Raw genomic sequence first — 17,273 nt, 5'->3', positions numbered from 1 at the left:
TGTAATTCATTTATCTCCTTGTTTATTTTCCCATTTCCCTCACAACCTCTTATATGTAATTTTGTATAGCAATGAGGGTCTCCCTCCATTTCCATGCAATTTCCCCTTTCCCTCCCACCTCATGTCTCTGTTTAATGTTAATCTTTTCTTCCTGCTCTTCCTCCCTGCTCTGTTCTTAGTTGCTCTCATTATATCAAAGAAGACATTTGGTATTTGTTTTTTAGGGATTCGCTAGCTTCACTAAGCATAATCTGCTCTAGTGCCATCCATTTCCCTGAAAATTCCATGATTTTGTCACTTTTTAGTGCTACGTAATACTCCATGGTGTATAAATGCCACTTTTTTTTTTTTTATCCATTCATCTATTGAAGGGCATCTGGGTTGGTTCCACAGTCTAGCTATTGTGAATTGTGCTGCTATGAACATTGATGTGGCAGTATCCCTGTAGTATGCTCTTTTAAGGTCTTTAGGGAATAGTCCAAGAAGGGCAATAGCTGGGTCAAATGATGGTTCCATTCCCAGCTTTCCCAGGAATCTCCATACTGCTTTCCAAATTGGCTGCACCAATTTGCAGTCCCACCAGCAATGTACAAGAGTATTTGGTGTTTTTTTGGTGTAAAGTTTTTTGAGTTCTTTATATATCCTAGAGATTAATGCTTTATTGGAGGGTCATGTAGTAAAGATTTTCTCCCAATCCGTAGGCCGTCTCCTCACTGTATTGTTTCCTTTGCTGAGAAAAAGCTTTTTAATTTGAATTCATCCCATTTATTAATTCTTGATTTTACTTCTTGCACGTTAGGAGTCTTGTTAAGGAAGTTAGATCCTAGGCCAACGTGGTAAAGATTTGGGCCTATGGGTTTTTTTTTTTTTTTTTTTTTCTATTAGGCGCAGGGTCTCTGTTTTAGTGCCTAAGTCTTTTATCCACTTTGAGTTGATTTTTGTGCAGAGTGAGAGATAGAGGTTTAATTTCAATTGCTGCATATGGATTTCCAGCTTTGCCAGCACCGTTTGTTGAATAGGCTATTTTTTTCTCCAGTTAATGTTTTTGGCACCTTTGTCTAGTGTGAAGTAACCATATTTATATGGGTTTGTCTGTGTGTCCTCTATTCTGTACCATTGGTCTAAAAGTCTATTTTGGTGCCAATACCATGCCAGTTTTATTACTGTAACTCTGTAGTATAGTTTAAGGTCTGGTATTGTGATGCCTCCTGCTTCACTTTTTTTTGCTAAGGATTGCTTTAGCTATTCTGGGTCTCTTATTTTTCCAAATAAATTTCATGATGACTTTTTCTATTTCTATGAAGAATGTCATTGGGATTTTAGTAGGAATTGCATTAAATTTGTATAATGCTTTTGGTAGTATGGCCATTTTGATAATATAAATTCTGCCTATCCAGGATAATGGGGGATCTTTCCATCTTGTGAGGTTTTCTTCAGTTTCTTTCTTTAGTGTTCTATAGTTTTCATTGTAGAGGATTTTCACCTCTTTTGTTAGATCGATTCCCAGGTTTGTTTGTTTGTTTGTTTGTTTGTTTTGAGGCTATTGTGAATGGAATAGTTTTCCTAATTTCTCTTTCAGTGGATTCATCGTTAATGTATAGGAATGCGTTTGATTAATAGGTGTTGATTTTATATCCTGCTACTTTGCTGAATTCATTTATTAGTTCTAGAAGTTTTCTGGTGGAATTTTTTTGGATCTTTTAAATATAGAATCCTGTCATCAGCAAATAGTGATAGTTTGAGTTCTTCTTTACTTATTTGTATCCCTTTAATTTCTTTCTTTTGTCTAATTGCTCTGGCTAGAGTTTCAAGGATGATGTTGAAAAAAAGTGGTGAGAGAGAGGACATCCTTTTCTTGTTTCAGTTTTTAGTGGGAATGCTTTCAATTTTCCTCCACTTAGAATGATGCCTGCCTTGGGTTTAGCATATATAGCTTTTACAATGTTGAGGTATGTTTCTTCTATCTGTAGTTTTTCTAGTGTTTTGAATATGAAGGGGTGCTGTATTTTGTCAAATGCTTTTTCTGCATCTATTGAGATGATCATATGATTCTTGTTTTTAAGTCTATTAGTATGATGTATTACAGTTATTGATTTTTGTATGTTGAACTAACCCTGCATCCCTGGGATGAATCCTAGTTGATCATGGTGCATTATCTTTTTAATATGTTTTTGTATGTGATTTGCCAAAATTTTATTGAGTATGTTTGCATCTGTGTTCATCAGGGATATTGGTCTGAAGTTTTCTTTCCTTGATGTTTCTTTGGTTTTGGTATCAGGGTGATATTAGCCTTATAGAATGAGTTTGGAAGGGTTTTCTCCTCTTCAATTTCATGGAATACTTTGAGGAGTAGTGGTGTTAATTCTTCTTTGAAAGTCTTGTAGAACTCCGCTGAGAATCCATCTGGTCCTGGGCTTTTCTTGGTTGGTAGGCTTTTGATGGAGTTTTCTATTTCATTACTTGAAATTGATCTATTTAAATCATGTATGACCTCCTCATTCAGTTTGAGTAAGTCATATGACTGTAGAAATTTTTCGATGTCTTCGATATTTTCTATTTTATTAGAGTATTAATTTTCATAATAGCTTTTAATTATCTTCTATATTTCAGATGTGTCTGTTGTGATATTTCCTTCTTCATCTTCTATTTTAGTAACATGAGTTTTCTCTCCTTTTCTCTTCATTAGCATGGCCAGGGGTTCATCTATTTTTATTTAATTTTTCAAAAAAAAAATAACTTGTCAATTTTTGAAATTGTTTCTTTTGTTTCAGTTTTATTATTTCAGCTCTGATTTTAATTATTTCCTGTCTTCTACTGCTTTTGGTGTTGATTCCCCCCCCCCCCCCAGGGCTTTGAGATGTAGTGTTAGGTCATTTATTTGTTGACTTTTTATTCTTTTAATGAATGCACTCAATGCAATAAACTTCCTCTTAGTACTGCCTTTGTAGTGTCCCAGAGATTTCCATGTGTTGTGTCAGTGTTTTCATTTGCCTCTAAGAATTTTTTTATTTCATCCTTGGTTTCTTCTACTATCCATTCATCATTCAATTGTATATTATTTAGTCTCCATTTGTTATAGTAGCTTCTACTTTTTATTTTATTATTGATTTCTAATTTCATTCCATTGTGGTCTGATAGAATGCAGGATCTTATCTCTGTTTTTTGTATTTGCTAAGAGTTGCTTTGTGGCATAAGGTATGGTCTGTTTTAGAGAAGGAACCATGTGCTGCTGAGAAGAAAGTATATTTGCTTGTTGATGGATGAAATATTCTATATATGTCTGTTAAGTCTAAATTATTGATTGTATTATTTAGTTCTATAGTTTCCTTATTTAGTTTTTGTTTGGAAGATCTGTTCAGTAGTGAGAAAAGTGTTTGATGTACATAGATGCTACATTGTTTGGGGCATAAATATTTACAATTGTTATGTCCTGCCTATATATACTTCCCTTAAGAAGTATGAAATGTACTTTTTGGTCTCTTCTGATTAACTTTGGTTTTAAGTCCACTTTATCTGAAATGAGAATGGAAACCCCTGCTTGTTTATGCAATCCATATGAGAGATAAGTTGTTTTTTTTTTTTCCATCCTTTCACCTTCAGCCTGTGGATGTCTTTGTCCATGGGGTGAGTCTCTTGAAGACAGCATATTGTTGGGTCTTGTGTTTTAATCCATTCTGCCAGTCTGTATCTTTTGATTGATGAGTTGAGGCCATTAACATTCAAGGTTATTATTGAGATATGATTTGTATTCTCTGTCATTTTGATTTATTTCTGGTTTTTGATTTGTCTAAGTTTCTCATTTCTTGAATGTCACTTTAGTGTAGATTCTCCCTTTGCTGGTTTTCACTTCATCCTCATGGAATATTTTGTTGAGAGTGTAGGCTTTCTAGTTTTAATTCTTTTAATTTTTTGTTTTAATTTCATCTTCAAATCTGAAACTTAATTTTACTGGATTTTGTATCTCTACTCCTTCTTCTATTCTGATAACTCTTAAATTTGGTCTTTTCATGTTATCCCATAATTCTTGGATGTTCTGTTCTTGGTTTCTTATCTTTTCCGCATATTCAACTATGCTTTCAAGGTTATATATTTTGTCTTCATTGTCTGAGGTTCTGTCTTCCAAGTGGTCTAATCTGTTGGTGATGCTTTCTATTGAATTTATAATTTGATTTACTGATTTCTTCATTTCAAGGATTTCTGCTGCTTTTTTTTTTCATGATCTCTAATTCTTTATTGAAGTGGTCTTTCACTTCCTGTATTTTTTTTTCTTTGATTTCACTCGTTATTCTGTACTTCACATATCAGTTTAACTATATACAATCTGAACTCTTTTTTGGACATTTCTTCTACTATGTTCTCAGTGGCTTCTGTTGTTGAAGCATCTTGGTTTGTTTGGGGTATTTATTCCCTTGTTTTTTCATGTTGTGTGTTTTCCCATCTAAAAGAGTGGATCTAAGGCAGAATAAATTATACCCTGTAGTCCTATAGTGTCCCTGAAGGTTTCTAGTGCTTCGCCTATTACTGGTAAGACCAATATCAACAGCACCCAGTGAGCACAATATATAGCCTTAAACCTAATAGCTCCCCCCCTAAGGTGTTTACTGATTTCTTGCATTTAACCAAAATGATGAATTGAATAACTATCTATAGTATAAACAGAATATTTGTTAAACCGATTTACAATTTCAAATGGTAGATGAAAGAACAGAGGTAGTGTAGTATGCAGAATTCATGAGGGAGGAAGATAGAAGCTAGAAGTAAAAATTCACAGGAAGAATGAAAAAGTAGCTGACAGAGATTGACTGTTAGTTGGAGAAAAGTTGGGGAAAAAAATCCAAGAAACTAGACAAGAGAGAGGAAGAATATGAACAAAGAGAAAAAATTAAAGACATAAGATTACAACAAAAATGCAAAACAACCATATATCATTGTCCTCTACACAATGATGCGTAAAAAACTCCTGTTCCAAATATGGTAGAGAGATTAGTGAATCAAAAAATAAAATATGTAACCGATGTGATTCTGCAATCTTTGTAATGTTTTGAATAACCAATAAAAATAAAATAAAATAAAATAAAAAACAAACAAACAAACAAAAAAATAAAATAAGTCTTGCTGGAAAGTCAAACTGTTTCTGTCAGTGTTCAACAGTTTCTCAGCCCTATCTCTGACATCTCTTGAGATCATCAAACTCAGATCAGCCTTGCAAACCGAGTCTCTATCTCACTGATCTGGACTTCAAATACTTCAGGATTGGCCACGCTGCAGTCCCAAGATCTTAATGCTGCTCCTACTTGAAGAGAGACCACCAGGGATACCCTCATGCCAAGGAGCAACCCCAAGATGCAGCAGCAAAATGGCAACCAGCACTCTCAGCAAGAAGACTCCAGGCTCCTCCAAACCTGCATGCCCACACTGGACCTGTAGGTCCCAGAAGGAGTTTCCAGACAGAGGCTCTTGTGGCACCCAGGCCCCCGGCCCTGGCTAGTGTCCAAAATGGGTGCAGTCACATGCAACCAAACCTGGAGTCTCCCCCAAAGTAGTCCTCTAGGCTGTGGTAGCAGTGGTAGTGGCGGTGGCTTTTGGCAGCAGGCAGGGCGTCACCAGTAGCAGGCAGCTACAACTGCAGCTGTGGGGCCATAGTCTCCAGCAGATCTCTGGGGGTCAGCAATAGTGTCGGCTTCAGTTGCATCCAGGGCAGCAGTTTATTCTGTGGCAGTAAAGAAGACCTCCAGGTTATCTCAGGCTGGTAACAGCGGAATCAGAGGCAGCAGCAGTGGTGGTAGCGGTGTAGGAGGCGGTTGATTGACAGACTTCCAGTTCAGTGGCAGCAACCACAGAGGTAGTGAGGGAATTCACGTAGGAGGTAACCGATGCCTTGCCCAGAGACAAGACCTCCTGGCACTGCAGTGACTTCTGCAGCAGCCCGGAAAGAAGACCTCCAGGTGATCTCAGGCTGGCAGCAATGGAATCAGAGGCTGCAGGTGGTAGCTGTGCAGGTGGTGGTTGATTGACAGGAGACTTCTGGTTCAGCGACAGTAACCACAGAGATAGGATTGGAATTTGCAACTGAGGTAACCGAGGCCACTGAGGCTGTGCCCAGAGAAGAGACCTTCAGACCCACCAATGGTGATTGCTACACTGGTGTCTGCAGCAGCGGCCTTAATTTTTTCTTTTGTTACTTTTGCTTTGGTGTTTTATCCAAGAACCCATTGCACATTGTGAGACCTATGATCATATTGGTTCACTCCTATATTTTCCTGTGGGAGTTTTATAACTATAGCTTTTACATTAAGGTCCATCATCTATTTTGAGCTAATTTTTGTGAGGTGGAGTCCAAATTCATTATTTTGCATCAACATACATTTGTCTTGGGACCATTCATTGATGTGATTGGCCATGGCCTTTCATTTTGAGATTTTTGATACAAATTTTATTGAATGTGTGGAGTATTGGAGAGTATTGGCAGTCTTAAAAATATTAAGTCTTCCAATCCCTAACCAAGAGGTGTCTTTCCATTTATTTAGATTTTCTGTAAATTCTTCTGACAATGTTCTGTGTACATTCTTCTGACAGTGTTCTGTTTTCAGTGTACATTGCTTATATTTCTTTTGTTAAATTTCTTCCTAGTTATTTAATTCATTTTCAAGCTATTTTAAATGGAATTGTTTTCTTTAATTTCAGTGGTTTATGGCTAGTGTATAGGAGGAATGCAGTAGATATTTGTCTATTAATCTTGTATCCTGCCACATTGGCTGAACTCATTTATTAGTCTGCATTGTTTCTTTAAGTCGATTCTTTTAAATTTTTTATAAACAAAATTGTGTCATCTGTAAATAGAGATAGGTTTCTTCCTTCCTTTCCCATCTGGATGTGTTTTATTTTTATTTCTTAGTTGTCCTAAAGTTAGTATCTGTATTACATTGTTGAGTAGAATTGCCTAGAGTGTGCATTCTTATCTTATTGATTTTAGGGGGAGAGTTTTCAGTCTTCAGTTAATGATGTTAGCTGTGGGTTTTTTATATATGCCCTGTATCAGTTCCCTTATGTTCCTCCTTTCTGGGTGTTTTTATTTTGAAAAGGCATTATATTCTGTCAAATATTTTTCCTCAATCTATTAAGATTGGTAGTGTGAGTTTTGTCCTTTATTTAATTGGTATGTTAAATCAACCTTGCTTTCCTAGGATAGAACACACTTGGCTGTGGTGTTTCATTCTCCCCCTGTCCATGGGGGTATATAATTCTTGTTACATGTTGCTGGACTCAATTTACTGGTATTTTGTTGGATTTTTTATGTATATATTTGTAATTAATATTGGTTTGTGGTTTTCTTGTAGTAGCTTTGGTTTTGATATCAGGATAATACTGGTCTCACTAAGAATACTGGTACACTCCTGTAATCCCAGCTACTTCAGAGGCAGAGCCAGGAGGATTCTCAATTTGAAGCCCCCACCATTCCCCTCCCTCCCCTTTGCCCTATCTAAAGTTTGTCCATTCCTCTCATGCTCCCCCACATCCCCATTTTGAATCAGCATCATTATATCAGAAAACATTGCGCATTTGATTTTTTGGGATTGGCTTACTTCATTTAGCATTATCCAAATTAGTGAGACTCTGTCTCAAAATAAAAAGGGCCAGGGATGTATGTAGCTCACTGGTAAAGTGCTTCTGGGTTCAATCCCTGCTACTGGGGTGTTGGGGGGTGAGGAGGATAATATTGAATTGAATTAAGAAGTGTTCTTTCCACTATTTTTTTTTTTTAACTGCAATCTGGAGAATTTGTGAAAGGTTGGTGTTAATTCTTATTTAAATCTTTGCTAGAATTCACCAGTGAAGCTATCTTAGGTAGGATTTTTCTCTTTTTGAAGTTTTTACATGACCAGTCTTTTCACCTGTTTGTTATAGGTTTATGGGTTGTTATCTCTTGAGTTTGTTTATGTTTTTTTTTTTAAGAATTTGTCTATTTCATCTGCCTTACCCATTTGTTGGTCCTAATATTATTTTATGATTATTTTTATTTCTCTAATCTGTAATGTCTTCTTTTTTGTTTCACATTTCACTCATTTGAGCTTTTTTTTTTTTTTCTTGAGAGACTCAGAGGAGTCTAAGGCAATGATTTTTTTTAAACTTTTCAATTTAGCTTTAAGTAGAAAATGAAAATTATATTCATCTTAGTGCACACTCCCCTCCCAGGATTTCACAAATACTTTAACTTGCCAGATCCGAGACTCTCTTTTTCTGTTTCATTTTTTAAATGCTGCTTATAGTCTTGTATTTTTTTAATTACAACTCACAGTTTATAAAATACTATGTTGAGAGTCCCCTTGACCACCCCAATTAATGAATCACAGGGACTCGTAGCACTCAGCATGTATGTGCTGCCATGTTATAACAGTGAAAGGACACAAAGCAAAATCAGCACAGGGAGGATGCTAGGGGTAAGGTCTGGTGGCAACCAAGTGTATGCTTCTAAGTGTCCTCACTCAGTGGAGTCATAAGGACACTTAACCTCTCAGCAGTGATTTGTGATAATAATTGTAAAACATTGCCTTCCAGAAAGTCTCATTAGAAATTTAGCACTCAAGGCTTTTATTGAAGGTTGGTCACATAGACATCCTCTGCTTAGCACATACCCAAATTCCCAACTCCCAGAAGGGTTCAGCATAAATTATGTTGTTTGTACAAATGGTTTAGGTACAGTGATCTACTTTTAATACATTGTGGGAATGATGGGAACCCTTCTGAAATTAAGTCCCCACATCTTCATGGAGGACCAGCCTTGGAAACAGGCCTTTTCTTTTTTAAAATTATTTTTATTTTATTTATTCTAATTTTTTATATATGACATCAGAATGCAATTCAATTCATATTATACAAACAGAGCACAATTTTTCATGTCTCTGGTTTACACAAAGTAGAGTCACACCATTCGTGTTTTCATACATGTACTTAGGGTAACGATGTCCATCTCATTCCACTGATTTTCCTACCCCCTTGCCCCTACCATTCCCCTCCCTCCCCTTTGCCCTATCTAAAGTTTGTCCATTCCTCTCATGCTCCCCCACATCCCCATTTTAAATCAGCCTCATTATATCAGAAAACATTGCGCATTTGGTTTTTTGGGGTTTGGCTTACTTCATTTAGCATTATCCATATGCAACAAAATGAAATTAAGCCCCTATCTCTCACCATGCACAAAACTCAACTCAAAGTGGATCAAGGACCTAGGAATTAAACACAGAGACCCTGCACCTAATAGAAGAAAAGGGCCAAATCTCCATCATGTCAGATTAGGCCCTGACTTCTTTAATAAGACTCCTGTAGCGCAAGAATTAAAATCAAGAATCAATAAATGGGATGGATTCAGACTCTCAAAGCTTCTTCTCAGCAAAAGAAACAATTAGTGAAGTGAATAGCCTACAGAATGGGAGCAAATTTTTACCACATGCATATCAGATACAGCACTAATTTCTAGGATTTTTAAAGAACTCAAAAATCTTAACACCAAAACACAACAATAACAACAACAACAAAAAACAACCCAGTCAATGGGCTAAGGAACTGAATACAGACACTTTTAAGAAGATGATATATAATCATTCAATAAATATATGAAAAAAATGTTCAACATCTCTAACAATTAGAGAAATGTCAATCAAAACTACTCATAGTGGCAGCTATTAAGAAAACAAACAACGATAAGTGTTGGTGAGAATGAGGGGGGGCACACTCATACGTTGCTGGTGGAACTACAAATTGGAAGCAGTCCTTTTCTAAATATAGGGTTCTCAGGCCTGTTGTGTTCACTCTGCTCTGCTCACTGGGCTCTTCTTTTTCTTCTGCTCATACCTCTTTAGATAGATGATTGGGACCATTTCCTGGCCTGCTAAGATCTATTGTTATAGGACAAAGGGCAGAGTGTGTGTTTGTGTGTCTGTATACAGATGTGCATGTACCCTTAGTAATTTTGGATTTTCTTAATGACCAGACCTTGCCATTTGAAAATATGAGGCTATGGTCTTACAGTGGTCACAGAGAAACTGGAAATCTGGACTTCTGAGAGTTCTCAGTTAATATTAGTTTAGATTCTTTAACAGATGCTCCAAGACAAATAAAACTGTGAGCTGGCAATTTTGCTTTAGGCAGTAGGGAGTCATCAAAGGTTTTTTAGACATGCTTCCATAACAAAGAACCACAAACTAGATGGCTTAAAAAGTAGAAACTTAACTGGGTGCAGTGATACACTCCTTTAGTTAATGGCTACTTGAGAGGCCCAAGCAAAAGAAACAGGAGTTTGAGGCCTCAGCATGTCCCTGTCTCAAAGGAGGGACTGGAGAAATAAAGGAAGTTCTAGAGGCCAGAACTTTTAAATATAGATGCTGGCAGGGTTGGTTCCTTCTGAGGACTGTAGTATAAGGATTTGTCCCATGCCTGTCTTCCTTGACTTATAGATACCCATCTTCTTGCTTCTGTGGTATTCTGCCTGTGTACGCGTCTGTCTTCCTTCATAGAAGGACTCCAGTCATACTGAATTTGGAAGCACTAAAATGACTCATTATATCTTGATTGCCTCTGTAAAACCCGCATGGCCAGATAAGGTCACATTCTGAGAATCTAGAGGTTAGAACTTCAACCTGTGAATTTCAAGGGACACAATTCAGCTCATAACAACAGGACATTTATACACTCATGCTTGTGTTTTGTGGAAATTTCTTCACGGGAACCACTAAAGAGATTGTTGTATTAATTTATTAACATTCATGATGTAAATGTATAGTTTGGGCATTTGGAAAACTATATAGCATCAAGTACTAAAATTGTCCAAATGTGAAAGTTATAAAAATTCTATAAACAGGAAATTATAACCATTCCTTTGAAACTTTTTTATTTTAATTTTTGACCAAGAAAGTGATCATTCATAGAGCATTTTTAAATGGTATGAGTTTAGGTAATTATTCTCAGACTCAAAAACAGTTAAGCTTATCAGATGGCTGTCTGAAATTAGATTATAATTGAGAATAGATTGAAGCTACCAACTCCTCTTACAAAGTCTTGACCTATGCTCTTGACCAAGGCCTTATTAGAACATGCTGTATTTGACTAAGTCAAATAGCTATAAGGACAGCAGAATTAAAACCCAGAAGGAAATTGTACTCTGTGTAGATTCAGACTATTAACTGACCTAGCATAGTTCTTTAAAATCAGATTGAAAGAGTTTCAGTATCATTGGGATTTTATTATATATCCCGGATTCCATCAGTTTGCATTTTATCCTCTACCCCCAAAGGCCTTTGACCAGTTTTGTTTTGTGCAATCAACTGAGTACTCTTCATAATTCTAAGATTGCTTATTAACCTGTGTTTTCTAGAGAGATTCCTTGACAGACTTTCTCAGAATTCAAATGTGCAAATTTAATTGATAGCAATGTCTATGGATATTGTTTACACAGATCAATTGTACATTATTTTACTTGGCAGAGAATTAAAACACCCACGTGGGAATTTACTAAAGAAATTACAGCTGACCCTTTACTGGCAAGTTCTGCTAAATAGCATACTGTCAAGTGTCGGAAGCCATTCTCACACGTGACTGGGTGACTCCCGGTTAGGGTCTGAGGCGCTCTGGCTGTGTCGGAGCTTTCCCGGCCCTCTCCTGTTGAGAGAACCTGTCCGTGTGGGGGTGTAACTGACCACTGACCCCGGAGGCCCAATCACTGACCCTGACCTTGGAGTGCGGCCCCCCTTCAACCTTCATTGGATGGAATTCTCCCCTGAATTTCTTGCTCCCCAATAAAAGGCTACTCCCTGGCGTGCTCTCTCTCTCTCTCTCCTGCTAGCCCTGAGTAATCCTTGCTGCCCTGCCGGGCGGTTAGTGGAAGGAACCAGAGAGGGGAGCCGTCTCGGACCTGGTCATAGAAAAAGGTAACTGAGTCTGTGTGTTTATTTCGATCTCACTAGCTAACTTTTATGCCAAGAACCTCATTAATGAAACCATTGCGTTGGCCGCATGGTAGAGTCAAGTAGAGCTTGTTATAAATGCCTTATCTCCCAACATAAGTGCTTTCCCTCAGATATAGTGTGCATTGTAATGTCTCATTCCTTCATTTGGCCCTGATTGGATACCACATATGTACATGACTGGCTTTTTATGAACATTAAATATTATCTAGGGTGTTTATTACTATTTATCAACTAAGGTAATTTCATTAAGTCAGAAGAAAATTGTGTAGCCACCTTTTTGCTCTGAGCCAATAAGACTCTATTTCATTGGAGAGATTTGCATAGCTCATATACATAAGGACTAGAGTCTTCAGAATCCAGGAGGATGTTGCTTTACAGTCTCTTTTTTCCGTTGATTGAAAGATTTGGAGGCTTAGTTAGGTCCAGAGTTTTCTGCAGTCCAGTTTTATTACACATTTTCTGATTCTTTCTCAATGAAGAATGAAAATAGTTTGTCTTCAACCTTTGCAAATGTGCATTCTGGGGAGGTCAGGGCCCAGCTGAAATTCTTGTGGGCCCCACCTAGATCTTTATTTGAAAAATTGTTTTTCCACACAAATAAAAATAATAATCTAAAACATTAGTTCAAGCTGACATGGTGGTGCACACCTGTAATTCCAGCTATTCTGGAGGTTAAGGCAAGGAGAATCATTAGTTCAAAGACAGTCTCCACAATTTAGCAAGAACTTCTTCCAAAAAAAAAAAAAAAAGAAAAGAAAGAAGAAGAAGTGGGCTGGGGATATATAGTTCAGTGGTAGAGCACTTTCCTAGCATATACAGAGCCCTGGTTTCATCTCCAGTACCGCACACCCCCCAAAAAATAGAATCTTCAAAAATTAATAAGATTATTGTGCTTGGTTGAATGACCTACTTATTTGCCAGTAGTTGTCACATCCAACTGCTACTGCAGTTCAGAAGAAGATATTTAGAGCCTCCCACAAAGATTCTTATAGTGCAGTTAGAATACAGTGCTTTAGGAATTCCTGGGCCTTATTTGAAGGCTTCTCACTTGTGCTAATTATTAGCACAGCAGAGTGGACCCTGTGTCTACCTGGTGCTGCTACGTCTAAACTTCATTGCTCTTGCTCTTCACTGTACCTGTCTCATAAGCCAGTACAGTTTTGCCTTTGATTTACTCTATCTTTGTCAGTGCAGCTCTCCTTCCTGGATGCCTTTAGTGTGGTCGTTTTTCTAGCCAAATCTCTGTTACAGTCCTGCTAAACTTCCTTGCACTAGAAATTTGCCTTCTTGTAACCACATTCCAGGAGCCTGCTAGTGCCTCCTATGTGGTTATGGTCCTTTATTCATTCCTTTAGGATCATCTGTGCACTAAACAGGCACTCAGGGGAGTATCACTCTTCTCTAGCAGAGTGCTGCACACAGTGGGGGTAAAGTGAGGTGTCTGTGTCAGGGAACTTAGCATTTACTAGGGGGAGAGACAGGCCAAAAGGTAACTAAACTATTCTGAGGTACATGGAGCAATGGGGACATGTGGAAGCATCACCTGAACTGATTTGGTAGACTTTCTTTCTGATGGTTTCCTGTTTCAATACTATTCAGTAAACTTAGAACCTCTTACCACATTGGCTGTTTTATATTTGTGATTTGAAATATGTTAGTTCACAATTTTTTTCTTTGTCTAAATGAAATACCTCTTATTCATGCTGTGAAACACATGATGTCTGAGATTAACCATAAGAATCTGGCTTTTTTGCTGGGCACAGTGGTGCACACCTGTAATCTCAGCAGCTCAGGGGCCTGAGGCAGGGGGATCACAAATTCAAAACCAGCCTCAGCAATTTAGTGAGGCCCTAAGCAACTTTGCAAGACCCTGTCTCAAAATAACAAGGGTTGGGGATGTGGCTCAGTGGCTAAGCGCTTCTGGATCCAATCCCCATTCCCCCCACAAAAATAAATCCGTGTTTCTAAGATTTGAAAAATTGCCAGATGCAGTGGCGCATACCTGTTATCCCAGTGACTCAGGAGACCGAGGCAGAAAGATTGAAAGTTTGATATTAGCTTTAGCAATTTAGTGAGATCCTTTCTCAGAATAAAAAGGGCTGGGGATGGACTCAGTGGTAAAGCACCCCTGAGTTCATTTCCCAGTCCTGAAGAAAAAAAAAAAAATAAGATTTCCAAACTTTCTTTTCATTAACAAAGCACAGAACAGTAATCTCTCTGAGCAAAAGAAGTATTACCCATGTATCTATTCATTCAGTAAACAATTGAGTGCCAACCCTGCATCTTGGCAGAGCCCAAATCAGTGGAAAAAGCAGACAAGGTCCTAAATTTCCATGCCCCGCCAAATTCATTGGGCATTGCTTACCATTGGATCCACAATAATACATAAGGAAGCTTTTGGCTGCTTTGGGAGGAACATTTCACTTGTCTATAGTTTAGGAATTGGAGGAAGTTCTGCAGAGGAGTCAGTCAAGCCTGGCAACCCTGCACTCACAGATCATTTGACTTTTCTGAATCTGCCCAGAATTTTCGTTCCATTAAGGATTTTGCTTCCATTTCCTTCCTTCTTTTCTCCTTCCTTCTTCTCCTCTACCCTCCTTTTCCTGTCCCTCTTTACCCACATGACCACTTATTTTAATTTTATTTATTATTGTGAAAGAGATCACTTCTTTCCTTCTCAACATTGTAGCCTAATTCAGGCACTCTCCAGCACATAGTTTTGCCTTGTAAGTACTCTAAACTATGACAAGTCTAACAAAAGTAGAATATACTAGATTTTATTCCTCCCTCTTTTTTACTGCCCCTTCATACAGTCTCCAGCCCTTCAAATGGGAAGGTCCTAGAAAGCTCAGGGCTGGCTCAGTCTTTAACCCTTTCCCCAGCCACTGGATCCAAACCCATGTCTTCATTTTTTATGTCACAGAATTTTAAATTTACATATTAATGCTTTTTCCTTTGAGCTTGTTTACCGCCTACATGAATCTTTGGGACATCTCAGACATAAAATGTTTGGAATGAGACCTGTGATTATCTTTCACCACTTCTCTTCCTGGTGCTCCCAGTCTCAGAGGATAGCATTTACTGGTGGCACAAGCCAAAAGCCTGGGGTCTTCCAAAGCAGTCTGCCTTTACCTCCTAGAGATATGGTCCTTTCCAGTCCTTTCCTCACTTTGCGGCCAGAGAGGTCAGTCCAGTCCCTCCCATGTCTGCAGCAATTTGCACAGTGCCTGCCACATAGTGGTGCATACCGGGTAGACAGTGGTGAATTAAGTTCATTGTGGGCATGCATTTGTCATTTATCTATTCTCATCCTGTGGTCTTTTTGTGGTATAATTATTAGTCTACTTCTGGCATAATCCTGTGCTTCTATTTATGCTTTCACAACATTTAAGAAATCTTTCCCAGTGTTAATTATCCTCTTTCTCAAGAACTTCCTGAAGTTCAGCTTTCTCCTCAGAGCCCCAAGTGAAATAACTGAACATTATGAACATTGTTATTATTCAACTGAAAATCTTTATTTTGTGAGTCTAACATTTTCCTTTCCACACAGCACCATTTTTGCATTTTGTAATATTTAAGACTTTATAGACATTATATATTATGAATAATTATTACATAGATTTCATTTGTTTTAGAAAGCAGATTTTTAAAACAGGGTGGATGATGTTTGTTGAATTTCATTTATTTCTAATACAGAATTCCAGTGTGCAAATGTATTTGATAAAAACTATAGAAATAATATTCTCTGATTTAAAGGAGTATAGGACATTCTAATAAACAGATTTTTTAGTTGGGCAAATGAAAAGGCAGTCTTACCTCTGATGCAACTTAAGTGATATGCTTTGTGGCTATTTCTGGTATCTATCTTCAAACTAAATTCTGCCAATTAAAAAAATCATTATTTGGTTTCATTTTCTAAATTCAGCTGAAATGATTTCATTTTAATTATTTAAAAATAGATTTATTGAATCAAAATCACAATGAAATACTACTTCATACCCATTAGGATGACCTTTTATTTCCTTCCCCCAAAAAAACAGAAAATAACAAGTGTTAAGGAGGATATGAAGAAACTGGAACCCTTAGATATTGCTGGAAATATAAGTTGGTATGAATGCTGTGGAAGAAAATACAATGGCTTCTCAAAAACTTAAGTAGAATTGCCATATGATGCAGTAATCCCACTTCTGAGTGTATAGTCAGAAGAATCAAAAGCACAGACTTGACCAAATATTTGTACACCATTATTCATAACAACATTATTCACAACAGCCAAAGAAAGAAGCATCTGAAATGTTCATTGACAGATGAACGGATAAACAAAATGGGGTACTTGCATACAGTAGGTGGACTATTATTCATTGTTGAAAAGAAAAGAATTCTGACTTGTGATACAATATAAATGAATCTCACAGGTATTCTGCTAAATGAAGTAAGCCAGTCATGAAAAAAACAAATATTGTATGATTCTACCTGTGTGAAATACCTAGAATAGACAAATGTATAGAGGCAGAAAGTATAGTGGCGGTTTTCAGGGACTGGGACAAGGGAGGACTCAGAAGTATTGTTTAATGGGTAGAGTTTGTTTGGGATGATAAAAAGTTCTGCAAATGGATTGTGGGAATGGTTCTAGAACAGTGTGAATACATTTAATGTCACAGATTGTAGGGTTGAACATTGTTAAATTGTAAATGTTCTGCATATTTTACCACAATAATAAAATAGGTTTGTCAGTAACCACATGCAAATCTACAGTTACCTCTATAAGTACAGTTTATAAAACTATAGATGAAAAAAATATGGATTTGTTTCCTTTACATTCTTTGCTCACTTTGTTGAAGCATCCGTTGAATTTGTATTGATATCAAAGTTGCCGGAGTGAGAAATCAACCTGTGCCTTCTAGGATTTGTTTCTTTTTAAGATCCAGCTAAATCTACACTGTTTAGAGTGTAGATTTTTCATTTTTCATCAGACTCATTGAGCCCTTTGGCCTTTAAGAAATAAATATGATTTGGAAGTCACTGTTTTAAGGATGGTCAAGTTGAATTTAGCAACTTTAGAGTTTCCTTAAGTACACTGATACGTAGGAGAAAACTGAAGGCATTTAGCTCTGGCATTGTTGTGTCTCCCCAGGTATACCTTGAAAGACTTTTAACGTATGCAGAAATAGATATCTGTCCGGCCAACTGGAAGCGAATTGTTCTAGGGGCAATCCTTCTGGCCTCCAAGGTGTGGGATGACCAGGCCGTGTGGAATGTGGATTACTGCCAGATCCTGAAAGACATCACGGTGGAGGACATGTAAGTGGAGGA

At 37.4% G+C, this 17,273-nt stretch overlaps 1 protein-coding gene across 2 annotated transcripts in view; it reads left to right on the top strand.

The window, feature by feature from the left end:
- Ccny (cyclin Y) overlaps nt 1–17,273 on the top strand; it is a 233,477-nt gene that overhangs the window by 197,352 nt on the left and 18,852 nt on the right. For both annotated transcript variants that reach the window (XM_076831470.1, XM_076831471.1), the window contains one exon: nt 17,095–17,261. In XM_076831470.1, coding sequence (XP_076687585.1) covers nt 17,095–17,261 — 167 coding nt within the window. The remainder of the gene's footprint in view (nt 1–17,094; nt 17,262–17,273) is intronic.

The sequence above is a fragment of the Callospermophilus lateralis genome, chromosome 13, assembly GCF_048772815.1.
Source record: "Callospermophilus lateralis isolate mCalLat2 chromosome 13, mCalLat2.hap1, whole genome shotgun sequence".
NCBI lineage: Eukaryota > Metazoa > Chordata > Mammalia > Rodentia > Sciuridae > Callospermophilus > Callospermophilus lateralis.
The sequence above is the reverse complement of the archived record's forward strand: the minus strand, read 5'-3'. Positions and strand labels throughout refer to the sequence as shown.